Here is a 22,993-nt window from a genome sequence, read left to right as displayed (position 1 = left end):
AATATATTTTATTTGTAACATATATTTTTACATATTTACAATAAATTCTAAAATAAAACAAATAATCGAAATAATAGTAATACACCATATTATTTATTAAAATACGAAGAAAATAGTACTCGGCTGGTTCGTCGCGTGTGTTTCATAAACTCATAATATAGATCATATATGTATTGTGTTCGTACCCACATGAGTTTGATCCTTTCCCGGAGCTTACAAGATATACGTAGCAAACCAATATCTAAATATTTATGAATGAAATGCTGACTTGCATGCGGCCCCACCACAACCACAGCTGCAACAAGCTAGCGCAGGGAAAACTCTTTTCAATCATATTAATTTATATTATAAAAAGATATATATTTTATACCTATTTAGATAACGTACCAGCGACGAGTTAAACGAGGGTTGTCAAAAAAAAAAAACTGCATCCGCTAGCGCAGCCATCATCTTCCCCGCGAGCGGCCCAGATCTTGCCACGTATGCGGCCGGCGCGACCGGCCTGCGCCGTTGCCTATATAGGGGGAGCCGGCGACGCGCGCCATGGCCAGCGCCACCAACCTCCGATCGAGCAGCACCCAGCACTCGACGTCGCTCGCTCTCCGATCCTAGCTACAGCTAGCTAGGAAACACTGCGGGATCGAGATAGCCATGGCGGCGGCTGCGCCGGGGGCGGTCAGGGCGGAGAGGCTCCTGCGCGGCGCGTGCGTGGTGATGGCGGCGACGGCGGCGCTGCTCCTCGGGTTCAGCGAGGAGACCGAGACGGTGCTCTTCGTCCGCAAGACGGCCGTCGCCAAGGACGTCCAAGCCCTCTGGTACGTCCGTAGCTTCGTCTTCAACCTACCTACCCTAGCTAGCAGTTTCTTTCATTCATGGCGGATCGATATATAAAGGCGGCGGCGGTGCACTGCAGGGTGCTGACCGTGGCGGCGGCGGCGGCGGCGGGGTACCACTTCGCGCAGCTGATCAGGTGCCTGTACTGCTCCGGCGGCGGCGCCATGGCGGCGGCGTGGACCTCCTTCCTGCTCGACAAGGTGAGCTCAGCTCAGCTCATGCCTAGCTCGATCGATCGATCGATGAACACATGCATGCATGGAACATGATCAGCATCTCCTGAAAAGTAGGAACACCATGGCGAGTTTGCCTGCTTGCTCCCAACTGTTTCCATTAATGAGCGTCATATCATATCGGCTGGAATTTTTCCCTCGCGATAGCGCTCTCTACCTGCCGTCGCCCGGACGCAGTTTTTTCCAGCGCGTCCACCGTTACTTACATGTTTATTAAAATATAAAAAATATATTTCATACCACGAATTAATATAAGTTATATCACTACATAAACATACAATGTTAAATTTGATTCCTATATGTGATAATAAAAATAACAAAAATAATTATAAATGTGCGTATAGCCGTATACTAGTTTCAGTTTATTTTTATTTTTTCCTACAACTTATAAAAACTTAATATATTTATAGAGTGATATAACTCGTATAAAAAATTTTATATTTTTTATAGTTATTTAGATGACATATAAATATACGGATGGACGGCTACCAAGTGTTTGAAAGAGTTCCCTGCCGTCGTCTCCGTCATCACTTTCCGATCTCAAAATCCTTAGTAATCGATTAATTAATTAATCAATTGATTGATTCAATGCAAAAAAGAAGCTTGTTGCTCGATCGATAGAGGCTTCTAGTAGTTGTAATTAAGTTTGTAACATGTTCCAAGAACTTCTGGATGGCTCAGAGTAATTGTTGTAGGATTTATAAATTAACTATCTAGGATATCTAGATAGCCCGAGTTTCTTTGTATTCTCGCTGGCTAGATACTTACCATGTTTTTATAAATCTTCAGCTCTAGCTCCAAAAGAAAAGACCTACATCTCTTCAAAGTACTTTTTTTTTTAACGAAATGGCACTGGGGGTGTCATTTTCATTGAATAAATGATGCACAAAAGGAAAAAAAAATGTAAAGTTGAAATACTCCCTCCATCTCAAAATACAAATATTTATATAATTTAAATTTTATATCATAATATAAATGTTTTTACACTGATTCACATGATTTCAATCATTTTCATATGATTTAACAACAAATCAAATGCTTAGTCTAATCATTTTAAAACTTGACTTTTGAGATGACTAAAAGGAAATATTTTAACATATCCTTAGTTTATATTAGATAAATTAGAAGTGTTTATATTTTGGAAACATCAGGAATCATCTCCACAAGAGCTTGAACTTCAAGGTACATTGGACCATTAATTTTAAGGAAATTTATGGTGGAAAACTTTTTCACCAGATAAACAATAAGGGCATGCTCATTGTATCATGCCCAACTTGGTATTAGAGTGGGCCCCATGGCTAGACCTCATTAGATTTTAAACGGCACCACACAAATGTTGCTATGGGAGGAGGAGAAATAAGACGGGTCCACTCAAAAGAAAGAGTAGTTTATTTGCTATATGCGGTGAGAAACAACAAGTCATCTCACTTGTGTCAGTACCATTATATAGAAATTATATTTTTCTTGCTCGATGCGAGTAGTATCACTACAACTGGGTAGTACTAACTTACAACTCTCACAGTGTATGATACTCCCTCCGTCCCAAAATAAACTAATCTTTCACTTTTACGTACAAAGTTTGACACTTCTTCTTATTAAGAAAACTTTATAATTAATATTTTTGTTTTTAGACGCGTGACTAATTTTTTTTCAATTTTTTGTAAAACTTTCAAATAAGACGGTTGTTCAAACGCTCGACACATATGGTCAAAAAATTTGTCTTATTTTGGGACGGAGAGAGTACTAAGTAGCAATGATTTTTTAATTGCTTACTACCTGTTTTTGCAACATTGTGGATGCCCTGAGCATCTAATCTTGATGCAATGCAACATTAATTTTGGTCAATGTGGTTGCTAGCTATAGCAGGAAACAACTTAATTAATTAGTAGTAATACTAACTAGAATAATTAATCATTAATTTGCTTCGTTTCTTTCTCGTTTTAATTCGACCGATCGCGATGCACGCATTGACGCATATATGCAGGGTTGCGCGTACGTGGTGTTCGCGAGCACGGCGGCGGCGCTGCAGGCGTGCATGGTGGGCCTCGCCGGCGTCGACGCCGTGCAGTGGAGCAAGCTCTGCAACATCTACACGCGCTTCTGCGAGCAGGCCGCCGCCGGCATGCTCTGCAGCCTCCTCGCCGCCGGCGGCATGGCCGTCCTCTCCGCCTTCTCCGCCCGCCGCCTCTTCCGCCTCTACTCGCCGGCGGCCGCCCGCCGCAGCAGTACTAGCTAGACGGCCCGCCATGTTTTTATGCATGTAACATTGCAACTTGACTCGAGGCACGGCTGCTTTTAGCCACGTCGTCTGACATTGCAGTCTATGTAAGTTTTCAGATAATGATGGGTGAGCGAAAAAAAAATTACGGATCGAAAATGCTAAAAAGAACACCGCTAGAAAATATGGTGATGGAATTTTTTGATTTTTCGCACGTCGAATATGCTTTGAGATTCATGCTACCACATCAACTGAACATCGAATATGATAGAACTTGGGATGTCAAGGTTGCAAGTATGCGATGTAGTGTTACACTGAACTTATAAAGTAATTATACTATAATTGTAATTTAGTTATTTTTGAATACTTGGGGGATATTTCTATCGAAAATTCTATAGCTAGTCCCATATGAATTTTGATTTCTCTAAATTGTAGGTCATAAATCAAAGAAATAAAAATGAAAAAAAAAGATGAAGGAACAAACCCCTGAGCCCCTCGGACTAGCTAGCAATCGAAGTGTAACTCTAAGCCTATAAACGAATCCTACTCCACCTATCACTGTGTCGTATATCTTAGGTCTATGAAAATATATGAAAAATGAAATGAGATGGAATTTTGCAGGTATTTGTTCTTGAAAACCGAAATTGGTTTCCAAAATGCTTAGCCCACGACCACGATGCATTCACTTCAAAATGGCCCATTTACTGTGCCTTACATGGGCCTAGTTATCTCTTGGGCTTCAATTGGAATAGGGTGGGCCCACTCCATTTTGAGGTTGGAATACTCAAATATTTGAGCCTCTTTCAAAAGCATGTCCTGAAAAATAATTTCATCCCGACATAGTGACCGATGCAATCAATTGTCACCCCTTTTTTTTGTCTGAAACTCGGAAAAAAAATTGAAAATGAAGCATCTGATTTCAAATCTCCAAAGTAGAGAAACAGAGTGTAATTAATACACTGTATATTATTTGTAATCAGCCTTGTTCTTATGGTCAAAAAACAATACATCATCTATGTATAATAATATTGATACCGTTTTTATGAACATTGTACAAGCTGCTGCAGCATCAACCAACCAAGAAAACAAACTATAAACTTCCGGATCAAATTCACTGCGTGCTTGCTGCTCCATTTCTGTCGCCATTTTACATGCACAGCAATATCATATCTCTGCATATTTTTTTTTCATCGAGAAAATAGAGAAAAACGGCGGCTTCTTTAGCTGCTCTTGGGTGCAGCGGCGTCGCCGGCGGTGGCGGTGGCGGCGTCGGGGATGCCGGCGGCGAGCCTGGCTCTCAAGTCCTTCCTGAGGATCTTGCCGGAAGGGTTCTTGGGGATCGAGTCGGTGAAGAACACCTTGTTGATCCTCTTGTAGAACACCACCTAAGCGTCAAAGAAATTTTAGCACTGATCTCTACTTCTTTATTTACAAAATTTAAATCAGAATATTTTTGTCGCTGTCATTGGCATGTACCTCTTTTGCAACGAATTTCTTGATCTCATCCTCGGTGATTTCTGAGCCTTCTGTCCGGACAATGAAGGCGACCGGCACTTCACCGGCAAGATCATCCTTCATCCTGAAACAAAGTTTAGCCAGGACTGAATCAGTGACAAAATTCTGCAATCTCTACGAACTAATCAATGGCGATTTCATCGGAGAATGGTGGAGGAGGAAGAAGAGGAGGTGGGCTTACGAGACGACGGCGGCGTCCTTGATCTCCGGGTGAGTGATGAGCAGCGCCTCCAGCTCGGCCGGTGGCACCTGGAACCCCTTGTACTTGATGATCTCCTTGAGCCTGTCCACGATGAAGATCTCGTCGTCGTCGTCGACGAAGCCGATGTCACCGGTGTGCAGCCACCCGTCCTGATCGATGGTGTTCTTGGTTGCCTCCGGGTCATTCAGATACCCTGCAAAAATTCCCACAGCTCGTCAGTACGGAAGAATCATTTCCATGAAGTCTCTGAAGGAGAAGACGGTTTCAGTGGCGACAAAATCCTGTGCTGCCGGATCAAATAATCCAAAGGAAAGATTCGATCCAGCTTTGTATCATTGCATTGCATGCACATGGTAGAGCTAAGCTAACAGCCGTGATGCACTCCACGGCACAACCAACATTGATCAAGTGCAGTTCATGTCGAGGAGAGCTATTGGTTTTCAGATGAGTAAATGCACGTGGCATGGTACTGAACATTTTTTTTCCAGGCGATTTTTGTTTGGTGCCGCCATTGAAGTGACAGTTCACTTATGATGTTTGGTGCATTAGACATCACATCGAATTTTTTTCAAGCTATTGTCCCAGAGTGAAAAAAAGGTAAAAATTTTCACAATTGTATCCATGAACTGAAGAGTCTTTGATTTATACCTACCAGCTGGAGTTTGGTTTGGTCAGATGGACTCTTCAGACTTAATGGAAAATGGTTAGGATTGAACTGCGACAACATATCCATCTATCTTTGATTAATTTTTAGGCTGGACTTGAGGCAATTGGAGCAGTCACCCAACTGTGACTTTTCTTGTTCAAATGATGGGTCACCAAACATTTTCCAAGCCAGTGATAGCAATTAGGTTGATGGACCACTCGTTTGGCCTGTTCTAACTATGAACTATGCAATGCTTTCTGAGACGCAGCAGTACTAAACTACTACTTGGATACCTCCTTATGCAATTTGGTACTTGGGATGCCTTGTAGCTGTATGTCCATGCTAATCATGCATTATGTGATGGTGACACTTGTTCCTCGTGAATCATGATGGTGTGGAATTGAAGACTAGCTAACTTTGTATGTTTGGTTTGGTTTGGTTCGGTTTGGGTTTCATTGTAATAGTGGTTGATGAACAGAAAAGATGCAGGAGAATTGAAGCATGTCTGGCAAGTGAAACTGATGTGATCTCCACTTTGTACGCTAAGCAGATACCTACCAATGATCCGTTGATAGGTAGGCAAGAACCTAACAACTTCAGATAGGTACTTGAAATGAAAGTCTTAGAAAGATACTATGTGGTTCTAATTAATTAACCAGTACCAGCTCTGTCCTGGTGATCTCCTAGTAGCATGATAGCAACAACCCCTTGAATATCAGGTAGACATAATTTATGTGTATGTAATTATAGGTTTGACTAAGAGGCTAAAGAACAAGTCTTCAGAGAACAAGTTCAGAGCAAGTCTTAATAAAAGTAAGTTGAGAACAATGGACATGACCTCCGCATGGTGAGAGCTAGAGATAAGATATGGTCAGGATAGGCTGCCACTGGCCATTGCTCCTTGATGTCATGGGCCACTACCCAAAAAAAAAACCAGACATACACGCTCGCATGCCCAAATTGCCAATGGCATGTTCACCTCACCAAAGCTTTGACCTGCCCAAGTTCCTAATTCCCACAATGCCATATCTAAAAACGCATTGCTCATCACAGATAGTCAGATATGTAGTGGAGCCGCACTTTTTCTGAATTCTCTCATCATGCATGTGACAGGCACTTTATCCCACTTTTTCCCCCTCTCCTCCATGAGGAGAAGAAGCATCGCAACTTGGATTCCGGGATCGTGCCATGGCCATGATGATGAGCTGTGCTCAGAGAGAGAGAGAGAGAGAGAGAGCATGATATGATTTGGTAGTGGCAACTAGCTAGCAACGTGCGCCGCTGCAACCAGTGAGGTAGGAAGGGGGAGCGATCAGTGGATGGATCGAGCTGGTTGCGTGCCAACAACCACGCGAGCTCGCTTCTGGCTGCTGGCAACCACGAAAACAAGAGAGAAAAAGACGTGGAGTGGACGGGAATTCCTCCATCAGCTCAAGCAATCATAGCCATGGGGCTTGGAGTTGGACCAAACCACTCATAATCCCAATCTTTTTCTTTAAGAATCTTCCCCCAACGAACCACCAAATCAGCTACGCTTCAACTGTTTTCAGTACGGATAGCTCGGGCCACCTCAACATCAGTCACAAACCACGTTGCAACACAGAAGATAAAATAAGAATCATAGCACTCCCGGCTTCTTCGGAACACATGAATTTTACAGGGAATTCACGTGGAACAATTCAGTTCCTGTGAAAAATCCCTCAAAAGTCATGCATTCCTCCAAAATTCAGATTCATACGGTGGAATGGAAGTGGAACGGGTCAGCATTGGTTTGGGGACCCTACCGGCAGCTGCTGCTACATTTGTGGCTTGTTAGACCATCCAAGTCACGAGTCACGACGAGTCATCGCCGTCGCATGCCAAAGATGTTCTTGGCCTAATCGCAGGGGACCAAACGGGTTAGTTTTCCAGCAATCCAGCCTATTAACCAAAAACCTGCACCAACTTTCTCCACGTCGCTGTGGTTTCACCCGCCTGGTCCCCACCCACCACCGGGCCCACCCTACAGTGGCAGGGGGGCGAGGCGTGCACAACGGTAGCCCGAACGGCATTGTCGTTTTGTGCCACGTCGGCATCGATGGGGGTGGACATCCTAGCCAGCCAGCTAGCTGTATCAACGGACGAAACGGGGGCAGTGGTAGGTGAGTGGTTTACCTTTCATGATCTGCTCCCCGCGGATGCAGATCTCGCCGGACTGGTTCCGGCCGAGGGAGGCGCCGGTGTCGGGGTCGACGATCTTCAGCTCCGCGTTGCGCACCACCGTGCCGCACGACCCGGACTTCACCTTGAAGGGCTCCTTGGCGAACGCCAGGCACATTGCCAACACCGGCCCGGCCTCGGTCATACCATAACCCTAAAAAGAATACAAACAATATATTTACATGTAAGTAACATCGTGACATATGAAGGGGAATTCAATTTTACTCATATGCAATAGTAATGTGGTATTGCTAACCTGTCCAAGGACGGCGTTGGGGATCTTAGCCATGAAGGCATCCTGGAGGTCCTTGCCCATGGGCGCGGCGCCGGACATGACCATGCGGATAGAGGCGAGGTCCTCGGCGGTGACGCGGGGGCTCTTGGCGATCTCCACCACGATAGGGGGAACGAACGGGGCGATAGTGATGTTGTGCGTGCGCACCAGGTCAACAAGTGTGCCCAGATCAAATTTGCGCATGATCACAATCGTCGACCCGGCACGCAAGCCAGCGAGGAGCACGGAGTTGAGCGAGTAGATGTGGAACAGCGGGAGCAAGCACAACAGCACGTCGTCCTTGCTGAAGTATAGGTTAGGGTTCTCTCCGTCCACCTTCATGAACAAAAAGAGAAAAAAAAATCAGTTACTACCAATGATTCAGGAGTACCAGTAAACAAACACACAGCCCTGGTTTGAAATTGCTTGGGCGTTGGCGCCAAAAATGGTAGATCACCACGCACGAATCTTGGCGCATGGGGGTTCAGAACCAGACACCCAAGTTAGGTGGATGCCTAAAGGTGGGCCCCACACGCAGAGCATATATTAATTAATTATTACTGGTTGGTTCGCGGTTGCAGACACACTAGTGAACAAAATTTCACGCGCAGGCAAGGGGGTGTTTAGATTCAGAAAATTTTTAGAAGAAATATTACGTTAAATGTTTGATTGGATATTTGAAGAGTTTTTTGATATGAATGAAAAAGCGAATTTCATGGCTAGCTTGAAAACCGTGTTGGTTACTGTAGCACTTATGGCTAATCATGTATTAATTTGGCTCAAAAGATTCGTTCCAAGATTTCTTCCGTAACTGTGTAATTAATTTTTTAGTTCATCTATATTTAATATTTTATTTAGATATCCAAAAATTTGATACGATGTTTTTGGAAAAAAAATTAGGAACTAAACAAGCCCAAAATACGTAACGCCAATTCAAACAATCTGAATAATCGAAGAAATTTGTACTCCTGCGACTGCGAGGAACAGAACATCCCTCAGATACTCTGACATGTGGGCCCCGGCGGCAGACGAGATGACCGTGGTGGGGCCCACCTGCCAGGCACCGCGAACGGCCGGTCGCTCGGCTTGGTTGGCGAGCAGAGCAGAGCAGAGCTCGCCGACTCGGAAATGGAAGCAGAGCAGAGGAGGAGGAGACGCACCTGCTGCGCGACGCTGGTGATGAGGCTGCGGTGGGTGAGCATGACGCCCTTGGGGAGGCCGGTGGTGCCGGAGGAGTAGGGGAGGGCGACGACGTCGTCGGGGTGGACGTCGGCGTCGGCCTCGAGCTCGTCCTCCGCGGCGATCAACTCGCGGAACTCCACGCAGCCTTCGGCGGGGCCGTCGACGGTGACCACGGGCAGGCCTTTCCCGGCGGCGAACTCCCGCACCTTCTCGACGGCGCAGGCCTCGGTGACGATCACCTTGGCGCCCGCGGCCTCCGCCTGGCGGTGGATCTCGTGCGGCGTGTAGAACGGGTTCGCCGTCGTCGTCGCCGCCCCGAGCCTCGCCGCGCCGAGGAAGCAGAACGCGAACTCGGGGCAGTTCCGGAGGAGGTTCATCACCACGTCCCCCTTACCCACCCCGATCCCCCGCAGCCCCGCTGCCGCCCGCCTCGTCAGCGCCTCCACCTCCGCGTACGTGTACGACTCCCCGCTCTGCCCGTCGATCAGGCACGGCCGCGACCCGACCTCCCCCATCTTCTCGAAGCAGTACTCCTGCAGCGTCCGCTCGCCGTCGATCTCGATGTCCGGCAGCTTCGACCGGAACACCACCTCCTCCGGCACCGACCCCATGGCCTCCAAGCTAGCTCTACCTCTACTTCTACGACACTACCACTCGCTCTCGCCGCCGACGAGGAGGAGGAGACGACGACGGCGGCAGCTGCTGCGCTTGCTCGGCGATCGATGATCTCTCCTGGAGACGGGAGGAACGGAAGGTGGAGGGGTTAAATACCGGGTGACCGGGGGAGGAGTTGGTGGGTGGGCCCGCGGAGCATGGCTTGTGGGGCCCACATGTAAGCGGGAGAGGGAGGGGGAGCATTGGGTTGGTGAGAGGGGTTCGTTGACTGCGGCAAGGGTGCCACGTCAACGTCGTTTACCAACCCCATTACCGGATGGTGTTTGGGGGTAGAGAGGAGAGGGATTTTACGGAATCCCCATCGCATTGGTCGCCTGCTTTGTTGGGGTTGGTGACCATTGCCTTTTCCTGCTTTTTTTTTTCTCGGTTTTTTTTTGCCACGGTTGTGGTTGAGTTCTCGGCCACTGACTTCTCTCGTGTGGAGTATCCTCGTTTTTGGGAGTAATCCTTTTCATTTTCGTTTGCACGGTTGTACTACACCGTTCTAAAAAACATTTCGTGATTGTTATGTCTGGTGTTTGAATATCCGTTATTTAAAAAACACTTAAAAACTATAAAAATTAGTCACACCTAAATTTCTTGTCATCTAATAACAATAAAAATATGAATTATAAAATTTTTAAATAAAACAAAGAGACGGATATTCTACCTGAAAACTAAAAAAATAATTTATTTTAGCATGGAAGTTATAGGTACGATGTGCTATGTTTATACATAAAAACTTCTGTCGAAGTCAAAGGGGTGGGGTCGAAATCAATACTCGAGTTTTAGATAGAGTTTTTTTTCCTATGATGTATCATATGTTGTTTTATTGTTTACATGTGACGAACTGATATGTTAGAATTGATGTACAATCGAATGACTCTTATTATTAGAAAAACGATGGTTTTTCATGATGCAGAATCCATATGATTTATATATGCAGTTAACATGTGTCACACCAAATGTTACCAAAGCTAAAGAAATGTTTTATATGAATAGTGAATAGCCCTCGTGGAATACTAAAACTCTGTAAATATAGAAAAATGACTACCAATATAGATTTTGGTTATAACCTAGAAACAACAATAACCATCCAACGAAAAATATAATACAGTTCCAGCCTGCTTAGCACTGCTCACCACACCACATCTGCTTGAACTTACGTAGTGCAGCCTCCAAGGGAGAAGCTTCAAAATGCAAATGTATTCTAATCCCTCCACAAGATGTTTCATCATTTTTTACATATCATTCAGTTAGTTAAGAAATTATTTTTTTAAAATTAACAAAATATATTACTATATGATATAAACACTTGTTTGACATATATAAGTTATAACAAAACATGCTCGCACATTTAGAGTTATATTTGTTTTTTTACTATATGTGGAAATTAAATTGATCTTATATGTTGGGCTACTAATATATCATTTATTAATCTATATTTATTATTTTTTATAATTATTTAAATGATATATAAGAGACGAGTAAATATCCACTCCATAGGTTAAAAAGAGTTTGCCATTGAAAAAAAAAATCAGCTAGGATAGACGAGAGAAAGAGAGTCAAAAGGAAAGTGCCGCTACAAGAAAGACGGGCTAGCTAGACCGGACCGGCTCCGACGTCCAACCGGCCTCACCTACTGCGGACCGGCCGGCGACAAAACAAACCTACCGGCAGACGTCACCGTGACGCCCGCACGCCCCCGGCAGCAATCGCATCTCCTCGCCTCGTCGGGTGGGTGGGTCACCGATCGACGGCGAGAAAAGCCAGAAAAAGGCACGGCCAGGCCACCCCACGCCGGCGGAAAGGCGCCGGACGGATGGGGCGCCGGCCGGCCGGCCGGTGTCTCCTCGGTGCTGGACGGCTGGGTCGCCTCGTCGATCTCGTCGCCGGCGTGGTCCAAGCGGAAATGCGTGGCCGAGCGTGCGCGCCGCGGTTGTTGGCCGGGGCCCGCCGCCGGCCGGCGTACGTGGAGATCACCGGTGGGCACCTACGCCGGCCGCTACACGGTGGTCCGTCGCCGTCATCGTCACATTGGAAGCTCGCAACTCGGTCGGTCGGTCGCATCGATACTATGTAAGCAACTTTAGAAATTTTGGGTTGGCTTACGAGAGCGTCGATATTTACCTACCCTCTGCGTGGAAGGAAAAAACAAAATGGAAACATGACTGTGTTGTTTTTTTTTGACAATATTATAAATAATAAAAATTAATTGAAAATCTATTTCATAAATATGAGCCAATAAACCTTTATATAGATTATTTTTGGAAACAATATAATATTTAGTAGGGGCCGACTCTGGGGCATTTTACTGGCAGTAAAATTTAATCCATACCGTTGATCTATTTTTATCAGACGGCTATGATTAAATTATACTACCGATAATATTAGGTGTAGTAGAAATTTGAGAGGTAATATCGCCTTTTTTGTTGTGATCTTTATTGAAAAAATAAAATTATAAAATACTACTAATCAAATAATTAACAAAGTAAAAAATATTTTTTCGTACTGGTATTAAATACTACCAGTACCAGTAAAATGTTACGGAAAGTTACCCTATTTAGTAGCGCTGGAAATGTGCGAGTAGAAGTCGAGAAAAAACCCTAAGATAAGACAACAGTAGAACACAACCCATGTACATAACTTGTTTAGTACTTCAGTACTGTGAAGCAGAAGTACCTAATCACCGATTGGAACCTGTTCTACAGAATTTGTGAGAGAAGATGGGAGTGATGAGCAAGTCACTTATGTGTTCTATAACTATTAGCTTGACGCTTTCGTGCAATTATACTATGCTCTAGTAAAGTTTTGCATGTAAACAGTATTGCTACATGAGACGGTCGGTTCCGTTCCTTTTCTTTTCTGGTCATGGATTTTGAATTTTGGACGACATCGGTTGGCATGTTTTTCAAGGTCTTAAAATATAAACACAGCCCGTGCAAAAAAAAATTATATCTAGAAGTTTAGAAGTTTACAGTAGATCACATAATCAATCAAATAATCCAGAAAATCTAAAATTCTGATAAAAAAACACCTCATATGGGTTTTTGGCTGTCACGTCGGATGTTTGACTAGATATCAGAAATGGTTTTCAGACTTAAATTAAAAAAAGCAAATTTCACAGCTCGACTAGAAACTGCGAGAGAATCTTTTGAGCCTCATTAATCCGTCCCTAGCGTATATAGGTTATTGTAGCACTTATAATTAATTATGGATTAATTAGGCTCAAAAGATTCGTCTCACGATTTCTCCTCTAACCGTACAATTAGTTTTTTGTTTTATCTATACATAATATTTTATTTAAATGTTCAAAGATTCGATACGATATTTTTAGAAAAAAAATTTTGGGAACTAAACGGCCTCTATATGCTCAGGTTAGGTTCTCCAGCTCTACTTTCCTGACAGACACTGCTGTATAGAAGCCAGAAATGGCTTCGGCTAGCCTGGAGTCCCTGGAGCAAATTAAACAAACAAACATGCACGCACTGCAAGTAATTTGCATGTATCATTCGCACGAACGAATCACCTAACACTCTCGCCAAACTCCCAACAAAAAGAAAAAGGAATGACCTAACACGTTGGAGTTGCATTACTACTTAATCATAGGATTAGCTGGGGAGTAAATGCTTAACATTTCAAGAAAAAAGAAGTTCATTCGCACATGTGTTTATATGTTTCTGATGGATCAACCGGCTGCATTGCTGGTTCATGTCAATCCGTACTCGTAAGCCTCCACTACTGACAAGTACATATAAAATGGTTGGAGCTTAATAATAAAGGGATGAATCATGCCGATCGTGTTTTTTTAATTACAAAAATGTAAGCCTGATTAAGTACTTTCATTGATCTGAACCATTAATTGCATTTATTCGTTTTTGTTTATGCAACATTAATTATCAAGATGGATCACATGCATACCGGCATAGAGAAGCTCGAGTATCCTATGACCTTCTTAATTATTATATTTAAATTGAAGTAACAAACTAATAACAACTGACAAATTGAGATTTTGATGCAGTCCCTCATCGATACTCCCTCCGTCCTGGCGCAACCACCACTGATCCAAAGACCAACAAAGAGTTATAACGACATTCTCGTTTAGATTACCTAGATACATGTATACATACATGTAACGTGGTTGGATATTTTGATGATGAAAAATATGCTAGTTAATGCATACTTAGATGTACGTCTTATATTATGAGAAAAAAGTGGTTAGCCTTATATTATGAAACAGAGAGTATAGGAGCATCTTTCGTTCTCCACGCCAACTAAAATGTGCACGATCCTAACATATACCCTCCCATCCTATTTGATTAACGTATAATATTTGGACCCCAATACTAATAAGAGCAAAATCGCCACCTGTCATTCACGATGGCATAAGACTTTGGGGGTGATTGATTGGCTTGTTTAGAAAAAAAAACCAAATAATATATTTATAAATAAATAATAATTTGCGAATAAAGTTTTTATATATGTGTTTTTAGCGACTAAAAACCAATGCTAGAAAATAAAATATGATGAAAAGAACTCAAATTCTGGTCCAAAATAAAGATTAAAAAAATAAACTTTACTACCTCCGTCCCATAATAACCCCATTTTTCGTTTTTCCATATCCAACGTTTGACCATTCGTCTTATTTGAAAAATTTGTACAAAAACTTAAAAAATTAGCCACGTATAAAGTACTCCTCATATTTTATCATTTAGTAACAATAAAAATATTAATCGCAAAAAAATTTCAAATAAGATGAATGGTCAAACGTTGGATACGGAAAACAAAAAATGAGATTATTATAGGACGGAGGTAGTAGCTTATAAGCATAAACAAAATCGAAAATACGTGTATGTTTGATCCAAACCTTGAGCCACCCGATTTGGACGTAAACCAACCGACCGATTGGAACGCCATTAGGGAGTGAGATGCTCCTACACATGATCTTGACTACCATTGGTGTGGGATGATAGAGATAAAGGTTTTTTGCTCGATTGCAGATAACTTTTTTTTTTCTTTCGGTCGATTAGAATACCACTGATTTGTGTTCCTTTTCTCGGGAGTCCTAGATGGAGAGGAGCCCATGGAATTGAACAAGAAGAGGGAGGAGCTATTAATCATGTTGGTTTCATTATTGTTGAGCATGGTAAATACACACTGGTAGTTCTGAATTCCAAGATTGAATATAAGCTCAAGTTCTGAAATTTCTTGCAAAATCATTAACTTATGAAGCTAATATCTGAATTCATTATGTACTTAGATATATATAATGAACAACTCTTGAATCAAGCTTAACCTACTTGTTTTGAATCAAAGTTTTGAATTCTATACTTGATTCATATAGTACTCTGTCTACTTTTGTAATTGAATATCAGGTATTTTGTTTTTGTAAAAGATGAAGATTCTCATGTTGGGGAGTAAACAGGTGCAGTTGATTGTCGTCTTCTCTATAGTAGCAAACTCGCTGCTGATGTCAACCTCTTGCGTTGGTAACATCTCAGTTTGTATACGGAGATTGACAACGTTATCCCCTATCTTGGCCTCTTGCCATGGTAGCACGACTATGTTGCCATCCATATCCATAGAGTCTGGATCGGATAAGAGTACCGCGCAGTGGTATTATACCATTAGAAGTTATCATATAATCTTAGCACATAAGATCATAACAAGAGGATGGATAATCTCTTGTGTGTGTGCTACCACACCTTATGGTCCTTGTTGGTAGTGGGCTCGACTGTAGCGATCGAACACATGCGAGACGTCCTTTGCTTCGACATACATGGCAACCTGAGAATCTAGCACCTTAGTACCACCGATCATGGAATTCACCATAAAGTGAACATTGTTGAAGTTTTCCATAATCACGTCATCCCCATGGCATCTTGCCCACGACACCCGCTTCCTTGGCTCTCTCTACTTTCATAACATGCACCATGCTATCATCTACCTCATGCAGGCGGTGGCGGTGAATAGATTGAGTGATGTGAGCAATGAAGAAGAAAGGATAAGCTTTGCATTCAAAGAGCCAGCACATCCGTATGTTCGAAAGAAATAACTCAATATGCAAACCGAGCAACCAACGTATCCTTCTCGAGACAAAAACTAGTGTTTGCAAGCCTATGCACCAATCAAATTTGAATGTTTTCTTTTAAAAAAAAAAGTTAGAATAAAAGTGGAGTATCAAATTCCCTATCCACTCGTTGACTTGATGATTAAATGTTATGCACAGCTATAAAAGAAAAACATGAAACATAACCGCTTGCTACCCTTAGGTCCTGCCTTTTAGGTTATTCACTGGATTTTTGAAATGGATTATTTGCTCTATGTTTCAAATAATATATTTTCTCAGGGAAAAAAAATCTTCCACTATACTGTTTATAGTTTATTTTAAAAAATATTAAATTTATCCCTATAATAATTGTCCAATCAATAATCTAAATCAAACATGGGTTTGGAGCGAATACATTCTTGGTACACATCAGCAATTTTATTTTCTGAATCTTTTTAACCATTTGGCCACGCTGTGGTACGACAAATTAATATAACCCACATATTACTGCGCAACTATTTAGGCCAAAATCCTTCCAACACAACGGATTTTATCACGTGTGGTACTGCTGCAAACAGTTCCATTTATGACAATAATTTAAAAGAGTATATTTTTGAGACTGTATTAAAAAAATCCAGAAATATTTTAAAACTCTACGTATATCACATTACCACTACATTGCTTTCAGGAAGTACACAATAGCATACCTATGTTAGCTACCATGTCACTTCAACACTACCAGTTCTCTGAAATCATCGCCCATCTCTATCTACAAATCGTCGTCTACATGGCTGCATAGTCGCGGTTTTGTTAATTATTTCCATGTAAAGACTGGGTCATCGACGGCCACATTACGAAATTTAACAATTAATCAGGAGAAAATGTCAGCTGTCACCAGCAATTACTGGCTATATATTGGCCTTAATTAGGTTTTAATTATGAGCCCGTATTGATGCAAGACGTTTGGTTATATATGCAAAGTTCATGGAGTTGCATGATATCCAGACGTCACATTTCTGTAATTTGTGAATTATATATATTATATATGCAATTATGGTTAAAATTATACATACTTATGCAACTATTTATGTATTTACTTTTTTTTCCCAAGGACAACCAACCTTGACTAATTAGGAGTTAGGACGTCTTACAGCCAACCAACAACTATTGGTTATTATATATACATGCGTGTGTACACATGATGGACACTTTTTTTTTCAAGGGCAACCAACCTTGACTTAAAAGAAGTGTTAGAACCAAACAAATTATTGAAAAGTGCCTTTTGTAACAATCTATTGAACTATGTGGGCTCACTGAGAGTGGTTTAGAGAAGAATTTTCCCAGGGTCATATAGTCATTGCTTAAGGTCCAACTTTGACTGAAATAATAATAATAATAATAATAATAATAATAATAATAATAATAATAATAATAATAATCACATTTCCCCTCTTCTTCTAGATAACTGTATTTATTCTAAAAACAAGATGCTGATTTTTTGTGCTTTGTTTAAACTATATTTAATTGCATAAGGAAAATATGTTATATAAATTGTGGTAAACAGAGAAATTTCAAATTATTTTATTCCCGAAAATTTTAAATTTGCTCCATATTCAAAAAGAGAAAAGCAGTGGAAGTAGCTCTGCGGCCAAATGGGCCGAGGCCCACCGAGCCCAGCTTACTAGTCTTCCCAGGCGGCGGTATCCCCTCCCCAAAACCCTAGCTGCGCCCCTGCGCCGCCTCGTCGCCTTCCCCTACGCGTCCCCGACCAGCACCAGCACCAGCACCAGCACCAGCACCGGCGGCGGCGATCCTTCCCTCTCCAATGGCGGTATTGCCCTTATATCTCTTTCTCTCTCGATATTACTCCGCAGAATCGGTTGTCTCGTGAAGAGGATCTGGTGTTTTTTGTCGCGTGATTTGGTGCCAACTTCTTATAATAGTCGCGTAGCCTTGGCTTCGTTTGCTCGGTTTGGGGGTAGGGTGGGTGTAGATTTGGAGGGCGGGGAGGCTTCTAGGTCGAATTCCACCAGGATGGATAGGTGGGATGTGTGGTTTGGTGTATCCTGCTACGCTTTTTCTTTTGTGGCGAATTGTGATGAGGCGAAGATTGAAGCCATGACATGTAGAAGAATCCTCCAATTTTGGGTTGTAGGCCTGCTTTGTTCGACGATGCGGTTCGAGTTATGGTTTCTCTTACTGCGCAGGAGTGTTCGTTTGAGCCCTGCTTAGCTTTCATGTCGAATTGAGGAAAGAATACAAGAATTGAGGTCGCTATTTTAAGGGACCGTTTGCAATTTCATTTTAGAGTTATAGAGCTTCTTGCCAGGCTCCTGCAGAGCAAAGCCCAATGAATGGAGGTCAAGACCCAAAAACCATGATCACACGTGAAGCAGAAGAAAGCATAGATCCAAAGGAATTTGGTGTGGCAGTAATGTTTTCTGATGCATTTTAGGTTGCATTTGGTGAACTTAAATAGACAGTACATTTTATGCCTGCCTCACTACAGGGTCGTGCCATCCCACGATCGAAGATGTTCACACCATGCTGGAGTTGTAGGTGTTCACGCCATCCTGGAGTTGTAGAGCTCATGGTGCGAAACGCCTTTGGTCGTTGGATGACACGACCCTATAGGGACGCATGCAGAATCTGCACCGTCTATTTAAGTCTGAGAAATGCATAAAAATGCTGCCAATTCTGCAACACCAAATCCCTTTCCGTCTTTGCTTTCTTCTTCCTCGAGTGTGCTCGCAGATTTCAACTCTTGATTCCAAGTTTATTTTATGTGACAGGAGTGTACGTTTGAACCTTGGATTGTTGAATTACCTTTTATTAATGAAACCGAGGGAGACCTTATGCACCTGTGTGTTTGTGATTAGTGCCTGATTTGGGTGGTAGATCAGTATAGGCTGAAAAGAAAGGGCATTCTTGAGCTGAATCTTGCAACAAATATTGAAAACTTGACATAGGGTTGTCTGAGCGAACTATTTTTGACTTAAATTGGAGCTTTGGAAGAGCACTGGGAAAATAATGTATCACATGCTCACTTTGAGTGGAAAAGAAAAGAGACAATGAGCCAGTGTTCTAAATCTCACCCCTCACACCTAGCTGGTCTGCCCTGGCTTGGCTTATGCCTATCTCTTTTTAGATGGTGCAATCAGTTACTGAGTTAGGCCCATGTAGCTGCTGGTCTGCACCAGACTAGACATCAGCATCTTTTTGAGAATAGCTAAATAGAGCTTCAAGTGAAACACAGTCATCACTCATTGAGTGCACTTTTCTGCTGCTGACCTGCTGTAGATAGATGCAAAAGAAGCTTGATTTGATTCGAACAGTGCATAATATACTTGACTAGTATTTGTTTTCTTCTGATTTTCTACATGGTGATTACTCAAGATATCCAGCTCCAAGTGGTGACTCCGTGTACAGCTTATATGATAATACATTGTTGTATCTTGTTTATTGAGCCCTAGGTTGATATGGCGCCTTGCAATAATATATTGTGCTGTGCATAGAAAACCACCATGCGGTTTACACATTGAATTTGCTATTAGCAAATAAAATTTCTTTATTTCGTTCTTTTAATACATCTTTCTACACTAGTCTTAATGAATTGTTTCTTAATGCAGACTGTTCCAGTTAACCCGAAACCTTTCTTGAACAATCTGACAGGGAAGCCTGTCATCGTCAAACTTAAGTGGGGTATGGAATACAAAGGTAATCTATACTTTTTACCTGTCATGTTTAGTCATTTATATATTTTATTATCTTACGTGGTTTTTGCATTAAATTTTTTTAATTGTTCATAGACTACCTCATGACATGTATCAAGGCCATGCACTTTCATTGGTTGCTTTACAATGAATTTCCAATGGAAATATTGTATTAAATAATCAACTAGTTGTCATTTAGCTATCTGATTTTGCCTCGCCGTCGATAATGCTGACTGTATATCTTTTGCCTTTTCAGGATATCTTGTTTCTGTGGACTCTTATATGAATCTGCAGGTACTATTTTGTGTTTTGTGTCTTATTTCTGGACTGTTACATGAATCTGCAGTTTACCTTTAATATGGATTGACATATAATTTTTTGCCTTAATCTACTAATTTCCCTACTGCTTTCAGCTGGCTAATACAGAGGAGTACATTGATGGTCAATTCTCTGGAAACCTGGGAGAGATACTGATAAGGTAACTCTACGTATGGCCCTGAGGATGACCTGTTGGTTGGTTGCATATATGAAGAGATGAATGTAGTGTGGTTATGCAGAAGTTACATGTAAACAAAAACATGAATCCATGATAAGCAGTAGCTCCTTTATTTAACTTCGAAGGGCAAAAATATGCTAATCAGAATGTTACTGTACAATACTTTTAATAAATCTTTTGCTGGTAAAATTGTTTTACATGGCACCTTCTTCTCTCTAACTAACGTGGTCTTGTTTGTTTTGTTTGAGCTACAGATGCAACAACGTTTTGTATCTCAGAGGTGTTCCAGAGGATACCGAGATAGAGGATGCAGAATAAGATAGCCTGAACCATGCCCAGATCGATTGGTGTAATATGCTGATGACATGAACAATTTAAATATCATGTACAATTGATGCAATTTCAATTATTGACCTGGATCTTAAGTATGGTCATGCTATGGTAATATTAGGCTTTGAAACTGATCCACATCTGCCAGTGTCATTGTTGTGAATGTGAGAGCATATTCGGAAGAAAATCTCATTTGCCTGTCGGGATGCATGATGTAGAAGTACCTAATAACATGATCTGATTCTGTACGGGTTGTTCTTCGGCCTTAGATAAGATCAAATAGAATTTGAACTCGTGATCCTTGTACCAAATATGATTCTATTGGTTTGTCTCTCAGATAAGATCAAATGGGGTGATTGTTTGGTAAAAAAAAACCAAGTGTATTTGCAAACGAAAAATAATTTATGAATAAATCTTTTTATATATGAATTTTTAGCGATTTAAAAGCTAATGATAAAAAATAAACTTTGGTGAAAAAATTTCAATATTAACTTCAAATTTAGTGTTAAAAATTTAAATTTTAGCTTATAAATATAAATAGAAGTGAAAAGATAAGGTGAAAAAAATTGAACAGAACATTTCTTTTCAAACCTATATTATCTTAATGGATAAAAAAAACTGTCAGAATCCATAGCAGGTTAACCTGTCTTCTCCAGTGTTGTGAAAGTCGGCTGTATATACGAAAACAGCCAAATAACACGATTATCAGTCAGTGTTGTGAAAATCGGCTGTATATACGAAAACAGCCAAATAACACGATTATCAGTCATACTTAGTCTAATCGATCTAATGTATGTTTATTAAACTATTGTAGCCTTGCAGTACAACTGCACTCGCTTTAATAGACAAGGCTAATTGTATTAATCCATCGTTATCTATCGCTATCTGTATTCTTTAAACAAATAATGATATTTTCATAATATAATTATAGAAAAGTACAAGTACAACTACAACTAGTTAAAATTGCATAATATCCATCAACTATAACCATTAACATAAAAAAACATGATCTGATTCTGTACGGGTTGTTCTTCGGCCTTAGATAAGATCAAATAGAATTTGAACTCGTGATCCTTGTACCAAATATGATTCTATTGGTTTGTCTCTCAGATAAGATCAAATGGGGTGATTGTTTGGTAAAAAAAAACCAAGTGTATTTGCAAACGAAAAATAATTTATGAATAAATCTTTTTATATATGAATTTTTAGCGATTTAAAAGCTAATGATAAAAAATAAACTTTGGTGAAAAAATTTCAATATTAACTTCAAATTTAGTGTTAAAAATTTAAATTTTAGCTTATAAATATAAATAGAAGTGAAAAGATAAGGTGAAAAAAATTGAACAGAACATTTCTTTTCAAACCTATATTATCTTAATGGATAAAAAAAACTGTCAGAATCCATAGCAGGTTAACCTGTCTTCTCCAGTGTTGTGAAAGTCGGCTGTATATACGAAAACAGCCAAATAACACGATTATCAGTCAGTGTTGTGAAAATCGGCTGTATATACGAAAACAGCCAAATAACACGATTATCAGTCATACTTAGTCTAATCGATCTAATGTATGTTTATTAAACTATTGTAGCCTTGCAGTACAACTGCACTCGCTTTAATAGACAAGGCTAATTGTATTAATCCATCGTTATCTATCGCTATCTGTATTCTTTAAACAAATAATGATATTTTCATAATATAATTATAGAAAAGTACAAGTACAACTACAACTAGTTAAAATTGCATAATATCCATCAACTATAACCATTAACATAAAAAAACATGATCTGATTCTGTACGGGTTGTTCTTCGGCCTTAGATAAGATCAAATAGAATTTGAACTCGTGATCCTTGTACCAAATATGATTCTATTGGTTTGTCTCTCAGATAAGATCAAATGGGGTGATTGTTTGGTAAAAAAAAACCAAGTGTATTTGCAAACGAAAAATAATTTATGAATAAATCTTTTTATATATGAATTTTTAGCGATTTAAAAGCTAATGATAAAAAATAAACTTTGGTGAAAAAATTTCAATATTAACTTCAAATTTAGTGTTAAAAATTTAAATTTTAGCTTATAAATATAAATAGAAGTGAAAAGATAAGGTGAAAAAAATTGAACAGAACATTTCTTTTCAAACCTATATTATCTTAATGGATAAAAAAAACTGTCAGAATCCATAGCAGGTTAACCTGTCTTCTCCAGTGTTGTGAAAGTCGGCTGTATATACGAAAACAGCCAAATAACACGATTATCAGTCAGTGTTGTGAAAATCGGCTGTATATACGAAAACAGCCAAATAACACGATTATCAGTCATACTTAGTCTAATCGATCTAATGTATGTTTATTAAACTATTGTAGCCTTGCAGTACAACTGCACTCGCTTTAATAGACAAGGCTAATTGTATTAATCCATCGTTATCTATCGCTATCTGTATTCTTTAAACAA

The 22,993-nt window shown here is 40.8% G+C and overlaps 3 protein-coding genes across 3 annotated transcripts; 2 read left to right on the top strand and 1 right to left on the bottom strand.

Moving 5' to 3' along the window:
- Window positions 1-449: 449 nt before the first annotated feature.
- On the top strand, window positions 450-3,469 carry LOC102700777 (CASP-like protein 2C2). The gene is made up of 3 exons (XM_006648306.3): window positions 450-815; window positions 914-1,034; window positions 3,052-3,469. Exons 1-3 carry the CDS (start codon window positions 652-654, stop codon window positions 3,301-3,303), a joined length of 537 nt encoding a protein of 178 aa, XP_006648369.2. The 5' UTR covers window positions 450-651; the 3' UTR covers window positions 3,304-3,469.
- A 764-nt stretch (window positions 3,470-4,233) lies between these two features.
- Window positions 4,234-10,032, bottom strand: LOC102709430 (probable 4-coumarate--CoA ligase 3). The gene is made up of 6 exons (XM_006646898.3): window positions 9,282-10,032; window positions 8,104-8,457; window positions 7,803-8,001; window positions 4,982-5,195; window positions 4,762-4,864; window positions 4,234-4,670 (listed from the first exon to the last, which is right to left on the bottom strand). The coding sequence occupies exons 1-6, from the start codon at window positions 9,912-9,914 to the stop codon at window positions 4,506-4,508; spliced, it is 1,668 nt and encodes a 555-aa protein (XP_006646961.1). The 5' UTR covers window positions 9,915-10,032; the 3' UTR covers window positions 4,234-4,505.
- Window positions 10,033-17,731: 7,699 nt separating this feature from the next.
- On the top strand, window positions 17,732-20,858 carry LOC102709142 (probable small nuclear ribonucleoprotein F). Its single transcript, XM_006646897.3, has 5 exons — window positions 17,732-17,837; window positions 19,636-19,723; window positions 19,976-20,013; window positions 20,133-20,197; window positions 20,470-20,858. Exons 1-5 carry the CDS (start codon window positions 17,832-17,834, stop codon window positions 20,531-20,533), a joined length of 261 nt encoding a protein of 86 aa, XP_006646960.1. The 5' UTR covers window positions 17,732-17,831; the 3' UTR covers window positions 20,534-20,858.
- Window positions 20,859-22,993: the final 2,135 nt, after the last annotated feature.

This window comes from Oryza brachyantha, chromosome 2 (assembly GCF_000231095.2).
Source record: "Oryza brachyantha chromosome 2, ObraRS2, whole genome shotgun sequence".
In the NCBI taxonomy this organism is placed as follows: Eukaryota; Viridiplantae; Streptophyta; class Magnoliopsida; order Poales; family Poaceae; genus Oryza; species Oryza brachyantha.
Note: the sequence above shows the minus strand (reverse complement) of the source record. Positions and strands in the feature narration are given on the sequence as shown.